Genomic DNA, 25,738 nt, shown 5'->3' with positions numbered 1-25,738 from the left:
TTTAAGGCAATATTATTTTTATAACGATATATGTTTCGTCTGTACAAATATAATAAGAGATGGGGTACTCACGTGACTGCGGACCCCCACGAAAGTGGCTACGTCAGTCAGTGGATAAGGAAAATGAATAAAAAAAGAGGTATATATATTCTAAATCCTAACTCATAAAATTTAAATCAGTCTATTAACACTCCTTGTATTTTAATTTTATGATTGATCAAAAGATAACTTTAAACTTGTAAGAAAGAAGATACTATTTTATTCGCATAAGATCATTTCAGACGTTTAATTAAGAACTTGCTTTGAATAATTTACCAAAACCTATTAATTGTATGCATTGGAACTTCATAATAACGCGCTCATTTTTTCAATAGACCTGATTACTTTTCCCTGTAAATAAAAATTAAAAATCGCTAGTTCAGTTTGAGAGTTGATTATAATTCATAAGTTTATTGAAGATATCTAGAATTTTTAATAATATTTAATAAGATAGAGATCCTATATCACAACACTTTACGCTAATCAAATCAAAATATCGTTCGTGAATAATATACCTTAAAACAATATTTTCGGTCACCCGTTTTGAGCAAAAAATAAAACGTCAGCATTAGGGAACCATCTGAGGTACCGGGTAAAAGGGTTGGCGATGCCTAACAAAATATGTCTTTGTACACAATATGGCTCTATGCGGGGACTTAGGGTGAATAATTAGTTCCCAGATTTTATATATTCTTTTTATTTATATTTGCAAATTAGAATTATACTCGTAAATCAAAATTCGACACTCTTTTCAGTGATGAAGTGAAGAAGTGTGTGAACTTTCAAAGGAAGGAAAAAAGCTTACGGCGGTAATGACAATTCTAAAAAACGATCTGCCCTGCGATTCTGTAACTCAGTTCGTGAAGTGAGTTACAGAATCGCAGGGCTGATAACAAACTCCACTATTCTATACAGTAAAGGATCTTTTATTTACAACTAATTTGTGTTATTTTTCTGTTAATTAACTTACTTAAGCTCACAATTGACTACTGGTTAATCAATACTGTGAATAAATTGTTTTAAAATACAGTTTTGACAGTTTTCAACGCGTTTTATCTGCTGTTGCTTACGATAAACGTCAAGAACAATCTAAGTATGATGGCCATTATGTGTATGTATCATAGAACTCTAAACAAAACTCACTTTGAAGAAATATTAGTAACAAAATAATAAAAAATTTAGTAGCTCCGAAAATCAGTTAATTATTCAAGCACAGCGCGGAAGAGATGTGAAATAAAAGAGTTTAAAACCCGCCATTCCGACGATCGCTAGTTTATTTACAAGCCAGATTGCGCGATGTCTTTTCAAAATATTTCCGAATTGTTTTACTTATTATTTTAAAGTAAAAGAGAATAAAATTCTGAATATGAGCTGGAGATTCTGAATTTTATTTACAATACGTTCTCTGGGAAAAGTATTACTGAAGCTATTTAGATGGATCAGATAAAACTTTTTAATTTTTAACAACAATAACGTCAATAATGAATATATAGGAGATAAGTTTTTGATCATGTTTTTTTCCTGTGGGTTTTCGGACGTGATTTGTCGCAGACAATATATTATTCTGCTTGTTTAACATTATGATATTTCTTTATCTTAACGTTTAAAAAAGGCTAGATCCAGGATAAGAAATAAACACTTCATTCATTATTTGCTTTACTATAATTAATTTAAGCTACATAAACTGTATCACTCCAAAGACATTGCTCGCTCGCTCGCGCGCAATAGAAATGCGGAGGAAGGATGGTATAATGTTCCTCCAACCTGAAGGGAGATCGACCAGTCTATCCGCTGACTGACCGGGCTGAAGGCCCCAGTGACTATGGTCTAAGGATTCTATACATACATACATACTTAGCGGCTGGAATAACTTCGTTAGCGCGTTTTTTAGATTATGACGTCATCGCAGTGATTTGCAAGCGTAGTTTGTTGATGTCGCTACAGAGTCTAGCTGTTGGTCTGAAGGGCCTTCACAGCTCAGCTCGGACATAATCTGCTGCTCGTGCGCAGCTACCACTGCTAGTTTTATGCTCTATGCCCTACTCAGATTCAACCTGACTTTGTTCGAATGTACGTCGTAAATTCGTAAACAACAGTATGATTAAAATGAGTAAGAGAGTCGAATGCCATCAAGTATGGCACCTGCGCACTCACATTAAGATTCTTATTTTAATTTATTTATTTAAAAAAAATTAAACTTTAATTATATATTAAAGGTTACACGTTACATAGTTAAATGTAATACGTTACATTATTTTCGTATAAGATTTAATTATGTTACTAAGGATACATTATTACGTTAAACTAACTCTTTGAAATATGTTATTCGATATTAAAAGCGTGTATCAAAGCGTGGGAATATTTGAGGGATAGAAAATGCTAGGGCGTACGTGGCTTGAGACGCGGTTTCCATAGCTTACCACTTAGGGTAACTAAACGTTTTGCACAGCTTGGATATTTTCTTTAAGTGTTAGATAAATAAAAATAAAGCCAAAGAGATACGAAAAACTTTCTTACAGTAGTTGCTAATTCTAAGATATTTTATATATCACTATATTTTAACTATTTTAAAGATTAGGTGCTGTATAGAAATATATAACTTGCCTGGTGAGGTGTGGGTGGGAAAGTGCAACGTGTTAGTGAGTGTCTGCGTTTATATAGGGTTTTAAACGTCCATTCAGCTTTCGGGATTACGCATTTGGAGAAAATATGGATAAACCGAGTAATCCTTTGAATTATGATGAAGATCTACAATATGTTACGGTCTGGACTTCGCTACTTGTTGTTTTCTGGAAAATATTATATTAATTTTAGTAAGGACTACGTCGATATAACATCAATAATGCAAAAAAGTCAATTTGTTTAATAAAAACCGTGTAATTTGTAATTGAGATTTAAAATAGGATAGTGTCCATAGCAAATCGAAGCCACTGGAAGAAGACATAATAATATATTAAAATTAAAACAAAATGTCTTTTGGCTGGAAACATCGCTTTATCTCAGCCACCAGTTTCATTTATTTGTTTATATTATTTTAAATTAATTATTATATTAAAATTTACTGTTAATATAGCGAAATTATTAAACCAAAATTGTATTTAATCTGTTGGTCATAATGGTCACTCTAGTCGCACGTGATCATAGTCCAGAACCGCCGTCTCAGCGACTGCAGTGCTGAATATTTTTCTATTTTCCACTACGTGTCAATGCAATCTATATACTGTCGTATTAAGATAAAAGTTTAAACCACCGAGCTTACATAATATATAAAAAAATCTTCATTTATTTGTTTTATGGTGCAAGCGGGTCACTTTGAATAGGGATAACCGCCGCCCAAGGACACCTGCATCTCTAGCGGCTTGTGGGTGTGTTGCCGACCTTTAACCTGGAGCGGTATTTCCTTGAAGGCCCCTAAGTCGTATCGGTTTTGAAATACCTCTCTTTCTCCTTCTAGCTTCCTTCAGTACCGTCGATCGGAAAACCTTCACAGGTAAAGCCCTCCTCCAGCTTTTTCCAACTGACTCTGTCTATGGCTCTCTTTCTCCATTCGTTTCCTGCTACCGCCTCTATTTCTTCTATCCACCTTTTTTTCCCTTATTCCCTTTTTTTTTTTGGGCGACCTCTTCCCTTCTTCCTCTTGGTCCTTTCCATACAGTTGTGCGCGGCAGAAAGTGCCTTAAAAATCACCAAATATTAGACATTTTGTGGCGCTAAAACCTTTCAGGTCTAAGTAAGTGGAAATTTGATGTTTTGCAGGTTCCTGCTTGAACAAAACCTGTCAAACACTGTAAATTTTTTGGGTCTATGGGCTTTCCGTACAAACAAATTTTAAAATGCGTTCTAAATCCATTGTTGCAACAGGGGTCGAATCTACGACTTGAGACATGAGTGTCGCACGTAGAAGCCACTAGACTGTCCCATTTAACAAGAAAGGTTAATCGTTATAATGTAAATTAAATATCATAGTGATATGTTCAAAGAACGATGTCCGATAGAGTTAAGGAAGCATAGGATAGAACCTTTAGCTATTCAAATATTTATTAATCACTGTAAATATGATGAGCAACATTTTTGGTCTTCAAAAGAGTTCAAGTATATACCTGAACTTTTGGGTTGGGTACTCTTGGGTAAAATGAAGTCGAGACTCAATGTCAAATACAATACATTTTTAATATGAACAAGTCACACTTAGCGCGGAATCTTGATTTTGAACTTTACCCTTATACTCGTAATGAGGCGTCCAATCATGCTCGGTGTAGGTCTGAAAATTGTACCTGCAGATTAGAGCAGTTCTAACTGGGCAATCAAATATGTAAATGAGTATTTTAACTACCTTACATTATAATATCTTGTCCAAAAAACTGGAAGCGTTCGAGATCTGGGTTTATCGACGTTTGCTTAAAATATCTTGGACAGACCGCATACGAAATACAACCGTGCTGGACAGAAAGCAGAAGAACAAACAAGTGCTTATGACGGTTAAGAAAAGGAAACTTGAGTTTTTCTGACACGTTTTACGTAACTCCAAAAAATATGAGCTCCTTCAACTAATCATACAAGGCAAAGTGGCAGGTAGAAGGAGAACTGGCCGCTGACGCACGTCCTGGTTGAAAAACTTAAGACAGTGGTTTGGTCAAAGAACCAAGTCATTGTTTAGAAGCGCGGCATCCAAAATTCAACTAGCTATGATAATCGCCAACCTTCGCAAGGAGATATATATAACTATAAAAAGAAGAAGTAAAAGTAAAATCAGAGTCGATTAGCGCTAAGTTTGACTTTCGTACATCAAAAACATATTTAATGTTATACACAGTTCACGCTTAGTCTCGAATATTCCCTAATAACTATTACAAAAACAAGTTGATTCCTTATATGTTCCAGCCCTAACACCATTCTTGTATCAAGCCTAAGCCCAAAGCAACACTCATCCATTAATTTGATTTTAATTAACTCTCCTTAACCTTACAAATAAATAAATTATCATTTCTTATCACAAGTGCCTTAACATTGGAATCCAAAAATAGAATATATTTATACATTCAATTATTTAAAATTTATACGTAAGGAATTTAAATGGAATATTTCTGCCATTGTTGCATTTGAAAAACGTTTCCGCATTCAATAGGAATAATATATACTTCACACCTCGATAATACATTCTATTTACACTTTCTTCTTAAACATTTCTATTCTCAAACTCAAACTCAAAATATCTTCATTCATATAGGTAAATAAGTACACTTATGAACGTCAAACAAGAAGGTAAATTAATTGTAAGTTTTACATTTACTACCAGTTCACAAGTCAAGGGCGTAGAGCGGGCAAGAAGAACTGGCAAGAAACTTTCCGCCACTCTTTTTAATCGCTAAGTTTTGAGTCATAGAAATTGTTTGAACTGGAGCAAATCAATCCCAAGGATTGGGATCATTTAAGTACTCGTCAAATTTATAAAAAGTTTCATTGATTAATTTACGTTTAACAAGGGCTTTGAATTTATTTAGTGATAAATGTCTAATTTCGCTTGAGAGTTTGTAAAAACGAATACAATTTCCATATAAGGAGTTGGAAAGTATTGGATATTGGAAAGTAGTGCACAGATAACTCGCGTCAATTGTTTTCGGAATTAAAATACGTTTACATCAAGATTTTATTTTAAAATGTATGTGTTTAAGTATGCCTTATATAAGGCAATTATCATTTGTACTTTTGAAATAGGCAATAGGCATGTAGGTAATAAACCTTCAACAACACACACCGTCGACTACAGGCCAGTTTCCACACGATGTTTTCCTTTACCGTTCGAGCGAATGTTAGATACGCACATAGAAAGTAAACCTACGAGGTTCAAGCCAAGGTATATACAATGTTAAATGTTAATAAATTAAAGTCATATATTTGTTTATTAATAGACGAAATAAAAAATCTAAAGGCTGAAAATATCAAAATCAATATACTACATTAAGCATGTGTAGCCTTACCACCGCTAGTTGGATTTTGTATCCTTCAAATACAAAGGCTAAGTTAGACATTTTGTATCCTTTGTATGTAGAAGCAGAGATTAATATTGCAACCGACTCGCAGGTGTGAGCCGAGCCAAATTGAAAATAGCTGCCGACGGTATGTTTCACATTTTACGACACGGAACCGTTACGATTACCATTTACGACAGTATCGTACAGCTTAGGAAAGATTATAAGTCTATGGCTACATAAATATAAACTAAATCAGTAGCGCTACAACCATCAACTCGACTTTTTGTGTCTAAGGCAAGCCGGTTTCCTGGCGATGTTTTCCTTCACCGTTCGAGCGAATGTTAAATGCGCACATAGAAAGATAGTCCATTGGTGCACAGCCGGGGATCGAACCTATGTCCTCAGGAATGAGAGTCACATACAAAAGGTTTTTTAAGTGTAACTATAATGTAAACTCCTAATGTAAACTATTTATTTCACCGAGTACTATAGTTCATGTTTTCTTGATATTATGAAATACTTTTGTTTGTCGAAACAATGGCACATGTATACTATGTATATTGATTTGCCAATATTGCTAGATTTAACTAATAACTAATTTGACGATGTTAACTTATAAAGGCCCCAGTACACAATGGCCCATGCGGGCCCACTACAGGCCATCGCCATTGTGTACAGGGGGTAATGGTATATGATGGCGGACAATTGTCAATCGTGGCGCGCAATCGGGGAGTTGTCGGTTTTTTTAGCACACTTCAAAGGAATCGTGGCGTAGCGTGGCCTGTGGTGTTTACACAATCGGCCATTGTTTAGTTCGTCACCGGCCGCTGACCGGGATAGTACACTTTTGTGTTTCGTGCTAGAACTAGAATTTGTTCTAGCACTAGAATTTGTAAAACTGTTTTGATGAATGGTCAGCATCCACCATCGCCTTTTTCGCCATTTCTTTTTTATAAATTTGTGACGGTACACACTTCTGGAATACTTGTAAACAGTATACAAATAAATAGCCGCAGCCGTAATTACTTCGACGTCCATCGCAAGTGGTTTGCCAGGCAGCAATGAGCCATGCGCCATTGTGTGAACACCAAGTGATCGTGGCCTACAATTGTGCATTGCAAAGCGTGGCCCATCACAGGCCATTGTGTACTGGGGGCTTAAGGTGATAATAACGCCATTAATTTATAGATGTAGTGTAGTTAATTTCTTGTACTATTAGATATTTTTTGTAACTTTTTTTGATAATTGGTTACTATATATTAAATTAATTATTATATTAGCAGCCCTGTCAAAGGGCCTTGGCCTTGTCTTCAATCACTTTAAAGCAAAGTTTAAGTATAATTTAAATTATAACAATTAGAAGCTTAATTCTTATAAGTGTTTATTTGTAAGTTAAAAAATTGACAAACAATACGATTACATACATATACATAATACATTTAAGAAGATATTGAGGAGTGGTTTCCAAGCTAGGTATCCTGTGATATGGATAACCAGGATTCCACTCCACAGCAAAGTCATACGGTAGAGTAACATTACTAACGACTTTGTTTTTGTAATATTTGTATACATTATTCACCTTTTGTTTTAATTTCAAATGGGCTACTTGCCTGTATTGCCAGTTGTGTCTGATACATATAAATTTGTTTTCTATAATGCCAATAAATATACATAATATATAATCGACTTGCTATCGTATTTAAGGATCCTTTTGACCCCCGAACATATTGTTCGTATAAACGCAACAATCGTTAAGCGTAAAGGCCCCAGCGCAGCGGCTCTGTACGTTGCAGGGCGCTGTAACGTCTCGCAATTACATATCCGCAATCGACTGGGAATTCCCGATTAGAAACAAACATGGAAATTGGCCCCCAGTTTGTCCATTCATAACTCTTGCTGACGACGTTCTGGTTATTCAATTAATTTCACATTCTCTGGAGAGGTTATTAGGTATTTACAGCAATATGGTGTATTCACGAAAGTTTGATTAGAAATAGAACAATTTGTTTTTGGTGTATAGTTAGTATATTGAGTTATGTAAATAAAGAATTCGTAAAAAAACTAAGTTTTATAATTTATTATTAATATTTTTAAACAACTGACAGCTACGTAAAATTATCGTTAAGTTTCTTTTCTTAAACTTCTTTTCTGTGTGAAATAGCATCTCAATAACAAACACAACAAATTAAGAATTAGCGGAATTGTTCCATCCGTTCAAGCGTTATACGATGACCAAGGGAAATAGAGATTTATTTTACTTAAGATTTTTAAAGTCATAAATGCTTTCAATAAATTATATTTCTGTATTTATATTCAGATAATGTCTTAGATTAAAATTACAAATACTATAGAAGCGAAGTCACTGCCACAGCCGTACTCAGAGTTTGTATTGAGGTGTGTTATTAATTAACATTAGAGATAATTCAAATCATCACTATGAGTACGAATGTTACCAAGTGAAAGTTTTCAATGATTTACTAACTAGATGTAAATATTTTTTTTTATTCCCGTTTATATCCGCTCAAGTAGTTTAATAGTTACTTAGGGTGATTCTGTAAAAGTCTATAGTCAAATTTACTTTCGATAGCGGAGTTCCGAATCTAGGACCCATTCCGCTCTCAGAATTTTAGGATCCTGCTCAAAAAGATTTCACTTTATTATAATATAATTGCTAAAGCATGCAAATACAGGGGTCTAGGCTCAGAATATGATTTTGTCCCATTCGGTGTCAAGACCCTTGGTCCGTAGGGTCCTAGCGCTTTAAGGCTTTTTAAAGAAATATCAAAAAGGTTAGTCGACATCACAGGAGACCGAAGATCTGGCAGCTACCTCGGACAAAGAATTAGTCTAGCTATTCAAAGAGGGAACGCTGCCAGTATCTTCGGAACCTTGCCTAAAGGGACTTCTTTTAATAATATATTTTAGTTTATGTTAAGGTTAGTTATTTATTTCAATGTATAATGTATAAAAAAAAATTTAAATTAATATAATTGCTTTTGAAAGATAAAAAACCAAAAAATCTCTTTTTATAAAAACAGAGACTTCGAAACTTGGTGGATATTGAATATTGATATTGAATGAATATTTTCTGTCGGAAACAAGTTGTGTATTTCATTTTTGCTTCAATTATTTTATAAACAAAAATGTGTTTGAATTTTATAATTTTTAATAAGTTCTTTATAGTTTAAAATAAATTCTTTATAATATGCTTTTTCTAGACTTTTTAAGATCATTTTAGCTCTCATTTACATATTTTTATCAAGAAATTGAGCTTAAATGATGGTCCACAGAGGTTCTCCTATTTTATCATTATAAACTAATTATATTAGATTTTAACAAAATCACATGAGTTTGATACGAGACAATATAAATAACCATAATTTATAACTTAGATATAATAACTTGAGAAATAAGACCTCGTGAATTAGTCAAAGATTTCTGAGAAGAAATGTATCATGTATCTGGCATTGTGAGTGTCCATGGGCGGCGGTATCACTTAACATCAGATGAGCCTCCTGCCCGTTTGCCCCCTGTTCTATATATATAAAAAAAATTTAGCTCGGAAAGAGTCGCGGAATTCTGAGTGCGCTCTCAATGTGCTATTTGACAGATTAGATAAAAAAGTGTTATTGTGAGTAATCTGCGTTAAAAATTGTTGTAGAGTAAAAAAACTTGTAAATCATAATAATCAATTTATAGTAAAATTCAAAGTCTATATTGATTTTCATAAGTCACGTGAAATCAAACGGCCATATATTAGTCAAATCGACGATGATTTAGCATAATAATGTCTTCGCCTGTCTAATCCTAATACTATTTGGAGTTAAATTTCCTTAATCAATGATTTATTAAAAAAATAATAAATGTGAATTCAGGTAAATTAAGAATGATAATTAACACGTAATAACATGACATTTGTTTACGTGTCATGTCACATTTTGTGTACATGTCATGGTACGTCATGGAGACTGGTGCGACGCCATCTTGCTCACATAAGCGTTTTGGCGAGTTGAAATTATGAATGCTTTATAAATTTTAAAGACTTAACATAATTAAATATAATAATTTGTGTCGGTTATACAGTCACTAATAAACAATTTGAAATGGTTTTACAACCCTGTCTAATACTCGACTATTAACAATTACAGAATCAAATTCGACAATAGAGAAAAACTTACAAAATATATTGTACAAATAAACAAAAATCCATTAGTAAACCATTAAAACTATAACGCATGAATGCGTTTATGTTACATTAATTACTGAAAGAAAGAAAGAAAAACTTTATTATACACAATATACAAGATATTTAGATAATAGTGCACTGGCCTCCACACTAGGATTCCCTGTGTTGTGGGCAGCCAGTCTCTTCCTTTTGACACGTAAACAGTATTTTAAAAATTATATTAATTATTTCTACACATTTATATTAAAACTATTTTTGCACAATAAGAATATTTTCAGTGTCAGAATAGGACAGGTTAACAAGATATCGTTTGAGATGATAGTAAATGTATGTAATGTTATTGTTGAAATGGTAGTGATACTATAGAATAGTTGAACAGGGTTTAATTTCTAAATTAATTAATTCGTTTATACTACCATACATATGTTACATTGCAATGTCTATGTACAATAAGCGACCAAACACAGTCTTCCTTCAACAATTTTGTATCATTTGAAGTAATAGTCACAGTTAAAAATTTTATAGGCGCCTGCGAGCCTACTACGCAACATCAATAGCAATACCCCTTAAATACTAAGGTACTCCATAAGTGTGACATCACCGTTAAAAGGGATGTTGTTTTTACATGACATCATAACACTTCTTCTTACGGAGTACCAACCTAGTATTGTCTTCTTCCTATTCGGTGCACTCTTGACAGAGCGGTCGTGATCGCTAGGAAGTAGTTGTAGTAGTAGGGGCAGATGTGATGCGCTTCACGACGTTTTGCCATCGTCGCCTATTATTGGTCATCCTGCTGCACTGATTGACAGAGTCTCCTACGGCCGACTTAATTTGGTCAGTCCAACGCGTAGGTGACCTTCCGCGCGGTCTAGTGCCTTCCACCTTCCCCTGGACGACAAGGCGTTCGATGGACTGATCACCACGCCGAGATACGTGACCGAAGAATGTAAGGATGCGAGATTGTACTGTTGAAAACAGACGCTGCTTAATACCGAGTTCTTGAAGTATCGAGACGTTTGTACGAAACTCGGTCCACGAAACCCCAAGCATTCTCCTCCAGCACCACATTTCCAGAGCGTCTATTTTCTGCTTTTCCACATCTCGCAAGGTCCACGTTTCAGCTGCGTACAGAAATATGGGGAATATAAGTGTCTTCACGAGCCTGGTCTTCGTGGCTTTTGTTATATTCCTGTTTCTCCATATTTTTTTCTAGTATTGTACACGATAATAAATAACAAACAGAAAAAGTAAAGGTACAATGGAACTAAAAGATTTTTGTTGAAACCATTTAAGAGAATCACAAAAATCATGCTGCGGTCGTACGTAGGTACATGCTTATTGAGGATACTAGGTAAGCTTGCTGATTAATAATTCCATTTGGCAGCTACCTATGTTCATGGGTGCATTGCCAGCGATGATGGAGGAACACGTTTTTTAAATACTTGCACTTCGTATCTCCAATGGAAGCAGATTCCATAGCTCCCTAGTTCACAAAATAAACTGTCAAGTGCTTAGTCATTTATAGCGTACTTTAAACTATCCACGTATTGAAAATGGTAACTAATATTTTAATTTTTAGTAAATATATTAAGATTTCAAAGTCTTTTAATACTTATTTGAACGAAACGTCGTCATGAAGATCACGCGCTCACACCCTTGTCTTTCTTGCCTATCGCCTCTGCTTCCTTAACATTATCGGGAAGGGAGTCATCTGATATATCAGGGACCAATAATGTTATAAACGCAGCAAAAAGAGCGACTGATCCAAAGACGAATGCTGGCAAACCACTCCAGTAAACCAGCTGTAAGAAAAAAATCAAACATCTTAGCTGAAAACCAATTAATCCGTTATATTTATAGTGTTGCATGTGTTATATGGTACCCTGACAGGTCTTCTTAAAAGAGTCCCCAAATGAACAAAAAATAAACACATATTTTTATAATGTTTATGCAAGTGTAGCAAAACCGAAGAGAATGTGATTATGTGTGAAAGTTATATAAAGAACAATGAAGTGTGTATAATATTGTTTCAACAAAGGGACACAATAAGGCATTTCTGTTAAAATAACAGCTGCATTGTGCAAATACTACCTTACGAGTGGCGTCAATATTACAATTCAATCGACTTTATGAAATAGTAAATATAGAAATAGTCAACTTTAAGCAATCGAAACGTCAAGTTATGAAAATATGTAAAAGTTTTGTCTAGGACTGTTAGTTAAATATTAGTCGTAAATACTGTGAGTTGAAATTTTATTCAAAATTGACTATCTAATTTTAACTAAAATCTTATAAATAAATTTAATCTCACCAGCAATGGAGTCTGTTGAGCTAGTATAGATCCAACTCTTCCTAGAGATGAGCACAGAGCGTGCATGGAGTTTCTAGTGTATGTAGGAAATAGTTCTGAGGTATACAAATATGTAATGGCAAAGTAGAAGGACGACATCAGTTTGCCAATCATGTAGAACGTTATGGACAGCCACTGTATGTCTGAAAATAAAAATATCTCAAAAACGTAATCACTGAATTGGGGCAGAAAGCATGGACATTTCGCCAGGTGCAATGATATTTTTTCTATATTATTATTTTAATGCATCTAATCCAAAGGGTTGTTTAAGAGTTCTAAATAAACCAACAAAATCACCATAAAAATCTTAAAAATGAATTCCAAATTTTATTTAAATCTTGAAAAATTGTGAAAAAAGGTAGTATTTCTTACCTTGCGGCACAAAAGGCTGTGCGAGACACATAACAGCTCCAAGAGAAAAGCAAATTATCAATGGTTTCTTTCGTTTAAATCGCATCAAAATGTAAGTAACGATCAACAAGCCCGGAACATCAACGAATTGTGTCAGACCAAAGTTTACATATTTATTTCCCTGTAACGATACAGAGTTCAAAACCATTCCGTAGTTCACGAAGGTAGATGTCATCCACCAAATAACGCATACAAAGAATCTTGTTCTCAATTTCCTAGACTTTAATGTGCTCACTAAAATCGTTTTTAAATTTGTACTTTCTTCTTTCTCATAGCTTAAATTATCAAGCATGTTTTGGTCAAGTTTTATTTTATTTTTTGCTGCAATTTTTTCTACAATTGCAGTTGCCTCTTCCTTCCGTCCTTTTGATAGATGCCATCTAGGACTTTCGTCGAGGAAGAAGATGTAGAGGATGAATAGAAGAGCAGGCGTATAAAGGGCTCGTAGAAGCCAACGCCAATCTTGAATGAGCCAAGCAAGGACTGCAAGGAGCACGCCGCCGACTGTATAACCATAACTGGCCAACATGTTGAAGATTAGACGCTTGTTAGAAGGGACGATTTCTAGTGCTGAAAGAAAAAGTCGTATTTAATAAGCGTATAAATCTAATATATAAAATTCTCGGGTCACAATGTTCGTTCCCATACACCTCCGAAACGGCTGGACCGATTCTTATGAATTTTTTTATGCCTATAGTCTGAGAATCGGCTACTATCTATCTTTCAAACCCCTAAACGTTAAGGGTGGTCGGTCCACCCCTAAATTTTTATTTTTTAGATAATTTTTTTTGTTTTTATTATTATGATACAGCATACAAAATACATACAACCACTAATTTTCACCCCTCTACGATCAACTTCTATTTTTTATTATTGGAGATAGTTCTTTTTATTGAACTAAAAAATGTTCCCTAAAAATAATATACATGGCAAAACACTGGCGGGTCAGCTAGTAAGTATATATTATTTTCCATGTATTCATTCAGTCTTTAGTAAAATACATATTCGAAATGTATGATTAAGGACCTATCCTATCGCTAAACTCCAAAAAAGTATATTGTTTCTTTCCATTTTTCGTCATCGTTTCTTGAAGTGGGGCGAATGGAAAAAATATATTATGGTGGTGTTGAGTTCCTAGTTTATGTATCCATTTTGAAAGATCGATACACGATTTAAATAACTTCGCTCGATAGAAAAAAAATCCAAACATAGCCAATTTTTGACACTTTGAATTCATTTTATGACGAAAATGTTTTGAAATTTACACGATATATTTAATCGCAAGCCAAGTAATCCATTTCAGAAAAAAAAATGATAAAATCACATTAATTTAATGTTTTACATAACTAATTGTTATTACGGCCGACGCGACGCGCCTCTCTGCGCACCGCAGTCCACCCCGAGACACTGACACAGCAATTTGTGCTGGGATAGGGCCTTAATGAAATATCTCTATAATTTAGTTTATTGACATAATTTTTGGCGTGGACAGTATTAAAAAAACTTACTTAATACGAACATGGGCGAACAGATATCCCCTATGAGGGCTTCCATAAACTCCATGGCGACGAAGAACCAGTACCAATTGGAGAAACTCCTTAATACACCAAATACTCCACCTAAAACTCCCGTCAATATTGCAATATTTTTTCGACCAAACCTGAAATGTATAATATCAAAACACTATCATGGGATTTGAAGTCCCACAATCCCAAGTTATTATTATGTCAAGGAGTTAACGAAGGAAAAAATATAAAAAATATTCAATATAAGAAAACTGAAAGTTTTCATTCTTAGTTTGCAACCGATTATATATTTTTTTAATACCAATGACGCTATAACCCTTTAAGGTCTGGGCTTTAGATTTCTTTATCTGTTTCCTGATTATTTGTGTTTTGTAATAGGCAAGTAGTTGATCAGCCTTCTATGCCTGACAAGCCGGCAACGATTTGGGTCTAAGCCACGATTTCCTCACGATGTCTTCCTTCACCGTACGGGCGAGTGTTCTGCGCACATACACAGAAAAGTTCATTGTGCACAGTCACTAGGCCAACACTACTATGTGTGTATTGTACTTAATATATCATTTATAATAAGGTATTTTGGAGGTTTACAATAAGTATAAATGACTCTGTGAATTTTATTTTTGTTTTATCTGATTAATAGAAAACTTCAAACAACTTACTTATCAGAAAGTGGTCCAACGATGAGCAGACCAATCATATAACCTACGTTATGTGCTGTCCCCACCATAGTTCGTTTCCAATCCTCACAGGCCAGGTCAAACTTTAAGAAAGGCAACGAGTATAATATATAAAAATACAACATCCACAGCCGTATATAAAAGTAAAATAAATATTTCCAAAATAAATAACCGACCGATGTATTTTATTATTGATTGATGACTAGGTTAATACAGTTTTCTACAGCCCTGCGATTCTGTAACTCACTTTTCGAACTCACTCAGAGGTTTTCGCATCGGCGGTCGCTCTCAAATCAGTCGTGAAGCAGTCATTTTATGATTTGGCATTCTGATAAACAATAAACTACAAGCTCCCACCTTTTCAGAATGCCAAATCATAAAATGACTGCTTCACGACTGATTTGAGAGCGACCGCCAATGCGAAAACCGCTGTAAGAGTTCGAAAAGTGAGTTACAGAATCGCAGGGCTGCTCTAACGCACACAATCTTTATTAGTTTAGTTTTACAACTGAAATTCTATTCACACTTTTGTTAAGTTTCATACGCCAAGCGCTGCTCAAGTTATTCGTATAAAAATGTGTTATGACTTTCAATTGTCTTTCTATTACTTGTCGATATCATTTACCCTTCTACGTATATAGGTTAGAGTAAAGGAATTAAAGTTATACTTTAGGCAATAAGGCATATTTGACACACTAAAAATAGACTCAGTTTATTTAGAAAAAACTTAAAGATATAACAAGCTTTTGCTGTACTTAGTGACGAAAGCACAGGTTGTATCATCTGAAAATCTTAATGAAAACCTTATTGGTTAATCAACTAATGATTAACTTCTCTTTTAACAGTAATTTATTAAATAGGTACTAATTATTTTAGTATTTTTTTATCACCGCATCACGCCTTTTACCCGAAGTGCTAGGCAGAAACCACGGATCTCCTCTTGGAAGGTCCTGAAATACATGCTCGTCGTTTATGGGTACTTCCAACTTTTCCTCTAGTACCACCTGTGGTTCAGATATGTCGGACGAGGCCTATCCAAGTCGACTTCTCCATCCACGGCTGCCTTGTACTATCCTTCATATATGTTAACGTAAAATTGTGAACCTCAGCTTACTGCTTACAATTTAACGTATTATTATTCGGCAGATTGTACTACACTAACTTAGTTATCATTCAAACTTCTTTGGTCAATTACAGATTAATTTTACTTCCCAACAATTTCATATAACTACCGAATAATAATACGTTAATTTGTAAGCAGTTCGTTGAGGTTCACAATCTTTCGACAGTTTACAATCTCGCGAGATAGATTACAATCTAACGGTTTTTACAATTTTACGGTGACATATATATCCAAACCACCTAAGCATTCCCTTTCATTTCATCGCCGTCCTCTTTTAACCCACATATCTCATTATTACTTATCCGGTCACGCAATGTTATAATAGTATAATAGATAAGAAATATCAGAACTAATAAACATATGAATATTATGACAACTCACTTGGGCCACGAAACTGTCAGGGTCGTGATAAACCCAGCGGCTGCAACTTTGTGACACATTCTTGCCACATATCTCCGGCGTTTCGCTGAAATTCTGCGAGTCTACACATCTAGAACAAATTAAATCTCTAAAATTGTGTTACTGGTTTAGTTTGAAGAGAAATTGAGTGCGAATTTATGAATAGATTTTAAAAATGATTATTTTATTCAAACACGGAATATGTACAAATTTTTATCAGATCCTATTTTATGTATCAGGGAGCTGTAAAAAATTTTAAAGTTTTAATCCTTAACTACTATAATTAACAGAATATTGTAATAAGAAATAAATATTTCTGATCATTGAATCTACTAAGTCATATGAACGCCTACGCGTACATGAAACACAATATAATATTATCTATTTAGTTGCTATTATATTATATATGGTACATTATACGTGATAAACAAGAAAAGTGGAACAACATCATAACTGACTGGTACCCTAGAGATGGGAAAAGCTTTTGTTTTTTGAAGTTATACTTCTTTAGGTGCGTTATGAAAAATGAGAGAGAAATTTTAGTTACACAAAATTAACAGAATGAAGTTAGTTCTAGGTGGCATGAAAATCGATAATAACTATGTTCAAGTTGTATATTCTAGTATTTTTATATTTAGAACACGTGTTTCGTAACAGTACAATTAAACAGTGTGAATAAATAAATAATATTTTGTGTGTTTTTATTAAATCAATTTCATCTACGACGGTGATAGTATTAACTAATAATAATTTTATTGATTTATTTTAATATTTATCGTTAATCACTACTGCATTTTAGTTATTTTTTTTCCATACGCCATAGAAGTTTAACTTCTAACGTGTGTATATAAGTACATACATTGTTTTTTTTTGTTTACAAAACAAACAGCTTCCTGAAGTAAAGTTACACACACACCGCCAAGAGGTAAGTTCCTGTTGGGAACCGGTCCGCTCCTATTTGTTCCATTCTTCATACTTCATCAATTAGGCGATCCAACTACGTCATGGATATCTGTTACCTCACGTTCATTTACCGGGTTTTCTTCGGTATTTTGTTAATTATTCAACAAGAACGTTGTCAAACAGATAATTACCCTTCGGTATTTACAATTTAAATTTTACAATATGTACTATATACATATGAATTATTTATGTTTGCTACTAAAGAGGTCGTCTGAATAACTATTGCATTGTTAAAGTAATGTGTATAAAATACTACTGGTAAAATTAGAATTTAGATTGTTTACCGCGACATTCCAGGACAAAGTCAAAGCAACACACAGTTAACAGAAAAAAACAGTAACATGATTTCAAGATTTGAGATCAGATTCGTTTTGTTTAAAAAATATGGTTCATTGTGCACAGTACGTATAAAAAATAACGTCACTCATAATATTTGCTTAATAATAATGATATAATAAATTATTTTTACTTTTATCTTGCTTTGCAATTTACGGACCGCAAAGGGACCAGTCCACAAAGGTCGCGATCTTGTACCCCTATTTATCATGTTCCGAGGTTAGACTTATGCTAGTAATTATCAATGCAATAAGAATCTTATTTCAGTGATCAGAATTGTTTATCACTTCCAAGGAATTAAATAAAAGTATTTATAAATATAACAACAATTAATTAATAGAGTTATATAATCAGATAGTTAATCGATAAAATCAATTATTATTAGATGAGCGATATTTTAGAAATGTTCTATTATATAATAATATTGCATGAAAAGCAGAGTTGGTCTCATGGTTTCAGCGTACGACTCTCATTCTGGTCGGTCGTAGGTTCGATCCCCGGCTGTGCACCGATGAACATTATGTCTATACATCCTAGTACGGTGAAGGAAAACAGGAAACCGACATGTGATAGACACAAAAAGTCGATGGGGTATGTTAAGCACAGAAGGCTGATCACCAACGAGTACTTGTCAATAAAATTACGATATGATACAGAAATCTGAGGTCCAGATTGAGAAGGTTTTGGCGCCACTGGTTTCTTACCATGACTGTTGTTAGAATTATTTCTTAGACATTTGGCGGTTGATTTCATTGTTGCGCAGTGAAAAATTGTCTCTAGACAAATTATAACAAAAACTGTTTAGTAATGAACACTAAACGGTACAAATGCCTAATAGCGAAAAGGTCACTTTGAACTCTTCGTGCGGTTATCTTCGCTAGTTTAAAAGCAATTATGCAATTGCTCAGCAAATGCAGTTTACATAAACAGAATGAAAATGGTATTCATAACCTTGACTTATACGCGTGTGATCTTTTGAAAGATAAATGTTCCTATAACAGTGTAATGCAAAAGGAAACTAATGTGTATCATAAACTTATTATTAAGTCATTGTTTTATAAATAAAACTTAATTTTTAATAAGTCTTTCCTCCAACATCGATTTTGTTCCCTTTGGAGTAGAGACTCTTGGGCCATGGGGTTCAAGTGCACAGGCGCCTTTATTTAGATTGGCGCCTGGTGGATAGATGAACTGATGACCCCAAAGCTGGTGCTTTCCTCGCTCAACGAATAAGTATCGCAAAACAGCGAGGAAATGCTGTCAGCGTTAAAGGTACGCTGCCACAGGGACTAAACTTTTTAAATTTCTTTTTATTAATTTTTTACTAATTAATGTATTTTGAAAACCCATTAAAATTTTATCACATCCAAAAAATAATATTTACGAAACTGTTTTACGTTAATCGATCCAGATTATGTAGTACCAAAACGTGGTGTTGACTACGGTTAGTACCAAGTTTGCAACTTTAGATATAATAATAATCCTTTTTATTTCCTGTGTTTACAATATTTGGTAGTTGTTATATTACAGTAACCAAAAAATGGATTTTTGTTAGTAGGTTAGCTTAGATCAGTGATTCCTAACCTTTTTAATGTCACTACCCCTGTGAACAAGTATGGGTATTGAGTTTACCCCTAGCTGTAGCAAAAAGAATCAACATTTTTAAAGCTCTGTCCTCTATAATAGGGTATTTTGCAGCTGCTTTTCGCCAAAATGTGCTGAGTTTATTATTTTGAAAATCAACTTTTAATGAGTTATTCTCCTGCAGTCCGAGAAACTCTACTTTCGCTGACACTTCTTCGTCCTTGAAAATATCGACGAATGTCGAAAATGGTCTTAAAATCCAAGAGTAGGACTCACGACTGTCCATGTTTGGAAAATATTGCTGCAGTAAGTCTATCACGGCAGTTAAATGTTGAACCACGGAATTTTCAAACGTGATTTTGTCTTGTTTATTATTTACTAATTGCTGTGTAATCATTGACACATCACCAGCTTGGACTCTACGTTGGTAAAGTTCTAATTTGCGCAAACAACTTGCGATTTTATCCTAACCCCCCAGGTTAGGAACCACTGGCTTAGATTATGTTAGTAATATATATATATATATATATATATATTATTTATATATGAATTAACAGGAACCCCGGTTTGGGTAAAGGACTCCTCCAAAGATGGCCATTTTTGTCGGCCTTGCGCTATGGAGTGCCAGTTTATGCCAGCTGATCTTTTCAAATCATCTTCTTAGACAAGAGTGACGGCTCTTATCTTTGTATGTATTATTTTGTCCATTTTCTTTATGTTAAACATGCTTTGCTATTTTTAAATATTGAAAGGAAAACTTAGGTTTCCTCGATACATGATGTTATCTATTTTAGGAATCCTCAATGCCAGACAATGATTGAAATTTAATATTGCTTTAGAGTAACGGCCGAGTAAAACATTACTCCCACTCAAATTAAACTATGTTCACCCTTTGGTCTTTTCACAGTACGTCCACAGTAAAAAAAAACGATTCAAGATTTTTTTAACGTCAAAAAATTTAGACTTAAATTTATTCGACTTCGTAAGTTCGTAAAATGCATGTTTATTATCATTGTTACATGTTTTTTCTGGTAGATTTTCAGTGGAGGATACCAGAACTCGAGGCTACTCCCTAGACCGATCAAGTAAAGGCTACAGGTTTACTGTGGGAGAGTGGATTAAGCTGTGCGGCGCCACTAACACGACATACACAGAAGAGCGTGACTGAAGATGATTTTTCTATATAAATGGTAACCATGGTAACAAACCTAGTACTATGTTAACTCCACGTTTAATAAAAGCAAAGCAAACCCGTAAAAAGAAATATTTAAATAAAACTACACGTAAAAAAAATATTGGTTGTTTGTAAAGTAGGTTTACGATCGAGATGTTTACGTGATAACGTCTTATTGGTGATATAAGTTTTTGGGAAGTAAGGAATTAATGAAGATAACAATTTTTTCAAATTTTAAATTACATCTATCGTTTTATTCACACTTTTGATGATAAATTTCGGGTGTAAAATGACAAGTTTACTTATTCGACTATGATATACATTTTTCTTCATACATTCACGGAATGACTGGCAGCGCTCGAGATGAGACGGGAGATCGGTCCGTCTCTCTCTCGTTATACCTGCGATCGCGCTCGTGAGGTTTTGGTGTGACACAAGTTTCTGAACATGTCACCCGACTAAAACGATTTTAACCCTGGAAAGATAGTCTGCGTAAAATTTACGCATGAGTTTTCGAATAATTGCTCTATCTTTCTAATTAGCGCGAATCCATAGCTGTGCGTTTAGGACATTTCATTCGTCGTTGGGAGCTGCCGCGTGACGTAAGTGTCAATAAGGTAAGTGCCACCGATTTTGAAATATAACGACCGCGTGAGTCAAAATTACGCATGATTATCTTTATCGTGACTTTTATGATTTTGGCTTATATGACAGTTTTAGTACTGTTTTAATACTTTATATTATAACTAATATTATAATTTCCTTTTTAAAGATATTGAGGCAAATATATATCACAATGGGGAGTATCAATTTAAACGAACACGAAATCCTGGCCGCTCTTATGCAAAGTGATGACGAGCTTCCGTGTGAGGACACCGACAGTGAAGTAGCGGACAACGTTTAAAGTTTTCTTTTTTTTTAAGTAAAAATAAAGGAGTTTAAAAAATTATCTGCAGTATTAATAATTCTAATATATGTGTATATATAATAACATACAATTCATTAAAATAAACTATTAAACCTAGACCTACAACTAATTCAAATTCTTGCGTAAATTTTACGCATGATTATCTTTTCCGTATTACAAAATATGATTATCTTTCTAGGGTTAAAGACGTTATCACGTCAAAATGTATTAGATAACTTTCACTTTTCTTATTTTATTAATTGTGCGACTGTCAAAGTCATGTGTTCACATTCCCTACAAAGGTTTTTAAGATCAGAAACAGGTGAAAATCTTAGGTAATCCATAGTAGCAATGAATAAAAAATGTGTGTAAAGTTTAAATTGTATTTAATTACCTCAACCACGACAGAAAATCGTGCCCAACACTTAGTTAATTAATCTCCATTCAAATTAGTAAACACGAATACTAATTAAAATTAACATTATATTGTATCTAGTATGGTCCCCGGTGACCAACTATAACTCACTGTTAAATCGGAACGAAAAGTGAATCTTGGTTACGATAAAAATACTGTTTTCTTTATTTTACAGCGCATATACTTTAAATTGCAATTTGGGCAGGAGGCTCGTATGATATTAAGTGCAATGCAATGCAATTAAAATACAAACAATTTAAAAACTATAATTTAACAATTAAAAGCATGACTTCGGTGTAAAATACAATAAGTTTTTACATACAGTAATACTAAACAAATAATCGCACTTTTTCACAAAATTAATTTAGTTTGTACCAAGATTTAGGCCGGATTTAAGATTTTAAAGGGCGGCAACGCATTTTCGAGACTTCTGGCCATTTGAGTGTCCGTGGGTGGCGGTTTGTTAAGTGTAACATCAGATGAGGCTCCCACGCGTTTGCCCCATAAAAACAAAAGGTTTTGAGTTAATATCAACGTCATGGATTAGCATTTAAAGATATATTTCAATTCTAGTATTAATTATTCTTAAGTGTATCGTTAGTACAATTACCAATTCTGGTAATGTAATTCGTCAAACAATGGTACATTAAGTTGTATTGTATATTTCTTTCATAATGAATCAACTTTGACGCGGATTAAGGCGCGAGTAACAACAATAAATAAATAAGGAAATCATTTTTTAATGACACAATATAATATGTTCATATAGCCCATTACGATATTGAATAATACACACAACACATTGGTACAGGAAATTAGCCGCATCATAAAAACAACACCAAAAGGGCACGAATGCCATCAAAGACCGCAAAAAAGGACGGAGAGAAATGTTGTTTAATAGTCGCAGTATTTGTATATAATAAAATAATCAGGCGCTATAATCTTTTAGGTCTGGGCGTCAATTGAACATTTGTTCTTTCTAAAGGGCAAGTAGGTCATCAGACTCCTGTGTATTACTATTATATTATGTGTATTAGTACTAACTAAATAAAGTAAGGATACATTTTATCGTCATGGCCCTTGCAAAAATAGAAATTCTATTTGGCAGTTACCAATGGAATACAACCGCCTCATTATTGCCGCCGCCAGATTTGTAATTTTAGGAGTAAAATCACTTTACTTAAATGACATGATACACAGAAATGCATCTGCCCCATTAAGGGTATGAACTTCTAAACAAAAAAGAAATTTAGATACCAATTAAATTATGAACTTGGATTAGTGATTATGAAATGGTATTGCTTTCCTATTATTTTACTTATTTATTAATTACATATTTTTAAAATAATTCTCAACCCCATATTAAACAAGTAAAAGAATACTTAGTTTAATATATTTATTTGCTTATCTGTTTTTCAACAGCTACTTATTGTACAATATCAAACAATTACATTATATGCAAAGGCAAAAAACGGAATACACATGTATACTAAAAATATATATTAAATTGTAAGATAAATTGATCATTATATGTTCACTATAAATGAGAAATAATAAAGCCATTCTATCCAATAAAGGATACCAGATTTTTTTCTATTATTTTTTTCGCATTTTTAGTTACATTAAATATATCTGTGTTATAATCAGAAGTTATACGATACATACCTGTATGGTACCGCTTCCGTGACAAAAATAAATTGATTGCAATAAATCGAATTGGTCATAAACGCTATAAAAATAAGTATGATCTTCTCTACATGATATCTTTGGTAGATACTAAACTTCTCTAATACAGTGTCAAGCTCCACTGGTTTCTCACTCACTTCTACACTCATTGTAAAAACTCTTAATTTTTATTACGTTATCACGTTGATTTTTTCCTCACAAGTACCATAATTGTTTCCACAACACTAAATTCAATTCAAAATATTGTTGCGATGTTATTAAATTTTTACGAACGTTGCGAAGGTTTGAAAGTGAAATACATACTGAACGGCATTGAATTGCCATACTAAGTAGTATACAATAGATCGTGCGCGGGCGCTTGTGAGATTCAACTCGGTTGACTCGTTTAATGTTATAATTGATTTTAGATTTATTTCTACTAATGAATTTATAATGCATCTGTAATTAAAATTTGTTGAAGAGCAGGCAACGGGTGTGGAAAAATTATAAGAACTAATATAGGGGCAAATGTTTTATCTATATTAATATTAAAAAAAGGAAAGATTAGAATTTTTGTATTGTAACGAATAAACTCAAACACCGCTTGATTTTAGACTTATAACATCAAATTATATATATATATGTAGCGTTATATGCAGCGTCATAATTTATTGTATAAGCTATTGTTTTTAAGTAACATAACTAGTTTTTAAATAAACTACTCTTTGGAGTAGACTCTTGGGCCGTGGGGTTCAAGTGCACAGGCGCTAATGAAAGATTTAAGTTGGCGCCTGGTAGATAGTACCGGTGACCCCAGAGCTGGTGCTTTCCTCGCTCAACGAATCAGTATCGCAATAAAGCGAGGAAATGCTGCCAGCGTTAGCGGTGCCACAGGAATCAAACTTTTAAAATTTGGTTTAATTGTCTTTTTATTAATTTTTATTATTTTTATTATTACTATGTAGATTGAGAAAATTGTAAATAATGTATATTTGACTGTTATGTTTAGGTTTTAATAAACAGTTTTTAAATTGTACTTACTATAAAATGTTATTATCTAAAGAAATTAAATGATAAGAATGCTAAACTATTTGTAATATAGTATTTATTTTCATATACTTATGAGAATAAGTTGTTTATTATTAGTTACATTGTATAGACCAGTGCAGATAGCCTTTAAAATAAATAAAAAGTGAAAAAAATCACAGTAGGATGAAACCCATTAGAAAAAGAGGGGAATATGATCAAAATGAAAGGAAAAATAAATTACGGTCGATCTGAGGTCGGGAAGGGGTGGGGGGGGAGTTTTAAGGGTAAAAAACGGTTTATCTCGATTTCCGGCAAAACTAAAAGTCCTATCGAAGAAAGTTAAATGGCAAAGTTGGAGGTAATAAAATGATCTAAAACTTTTGTATTCACACATTTTTCACATAACCTCAAAATTTATGTGAAAAATTCAAAAAACCAAGTTTTTGGTTTTTTATTTTTATCTTTAACAAAAATATTTTTTTTTTAACAAAATTTGGCGAAAACTTACCTTTCTATCTCTCAAATACACTGTAATTTATTTGATTAAAAATATTTATTTGTTCAACTTATTTTGAATTAATATCGAAAAAACATCCTAATTTTCAATCGAAAATTCTGACGTCAAAATTTCAGCTTTTTTCAAAAAGTTGGTGTGCTTTCAGTTCGTTGAAATCTCTACTTTCCTATGGTAAAAAAATATATATATATTACCATAGTAAATCTTCTCATAAAACGCAAAAAATCGTATGCAGTAACGCCCAGACCTGTCATCCCCTTCCCTACTTCTCTATGAATCTTCTTTAAATTATAATCAGATGCCTATTTATTACTATTTTAAGATAACTTATATATACCTGAGTGACCTAAAAAAAAAATTTAACCTTTAGATGGGCTAAAATTTTCGTATTTCATAGAGAAGTAAGGAAGGGGATGACAGGTCTGGGCGTTACTGCATACGATTTTTTGCGTTTTCTGAGAA

At 33.5% G+C, this 25,738-nt stretch overlaps 1 protein-coding gene and 1 long non-coding RNA gene across 2 annotated transcripts; one reads left to right on the top strand and one right to left on the bottom strand.

Moving 5' to 3' along the window:
- Window positions 1-11,772: 11,772 nt before the first annotated feature.
- Window positions 11,773-24,072, bottom strand: LOC125059319 (solute carrier family 22 member 1-like). Its single transcript, XM_047663691.1, has 7 exons — window positions 23,731-24,072; window positions 16,669-16,777; window positions 15,147-15,247; window positions 14,470-14,621; window positions 12,923-13,531; window positions 12,512-12,693; window positions 11,773-12,002 (listed from the first exon to the last, which is right to left on the bottom strand). Exons 1-7 carry the CDS (start codon window positions 23,898-23,900, stop codon window positions 11,841-11,843), a joined length of 1,485 nt encoding a protein of 494 aa, XP_047519647.1. The 5' UTR covers window positions 23,901-24,072; the 3' UTR covers window positions 11,773-11,840.
- LOC125059320 lies at window positions 21,261-21,855 on the top strand. The gene is made up of 2 exons (XR_007118641.1): window positions 21,261-21,360; window positions 21,516-21,855. It is a non-coding gene; the product is annotated as an uncharacterized LOC125059320 (long non-coding RNA).
- Window positions 24,073-25,738: the final 1,666 nt, after the last annotated feature.

This window comes from Pieris napi, chromosome 19, assembly GCF_905475465.1.
Source record: "Pieris napi chromosome 19, ilPieNapi1.2, whole genome shotgun sequence".
Lineage (NCBI taxonomy): Eukaryota > Metazoa > Arthropoda > Insecta > Lepidoptera > Pieridae > Pieris > Pieris napi.
The sequence above is the reverse complement of the archived record's forward strand: the minus strand, read 5'-3'. Positions and strand labels throughout refer to the sequence as shown.

Excerpts from the sequence above, each read along its gene's own strand:
- LOC125059319 (XM_047663691.1), bottom strand. The coding sequence starts at position 23,900 with ATGAGTGTAGAAGTGAGTGAGAAACCAGTGGAGCTTGACACTGTATTA. Across the intron at positions 15,248-16,668 it reads CTGACAGTTTCGTGGCCCAA|TTTGACCTGGCCTGTGAGGA; the intron begins GTGAGTTGTCAT and ends CCTTTCTTAAAG. Across the intron at positions 14,622-15,146 it reads GTTGGACCACTTTCTGATAA|GTTTGGTCGAAAAAATATTG; the intron begins GTAAGTTGTTTG and ends TATACATTTCAG.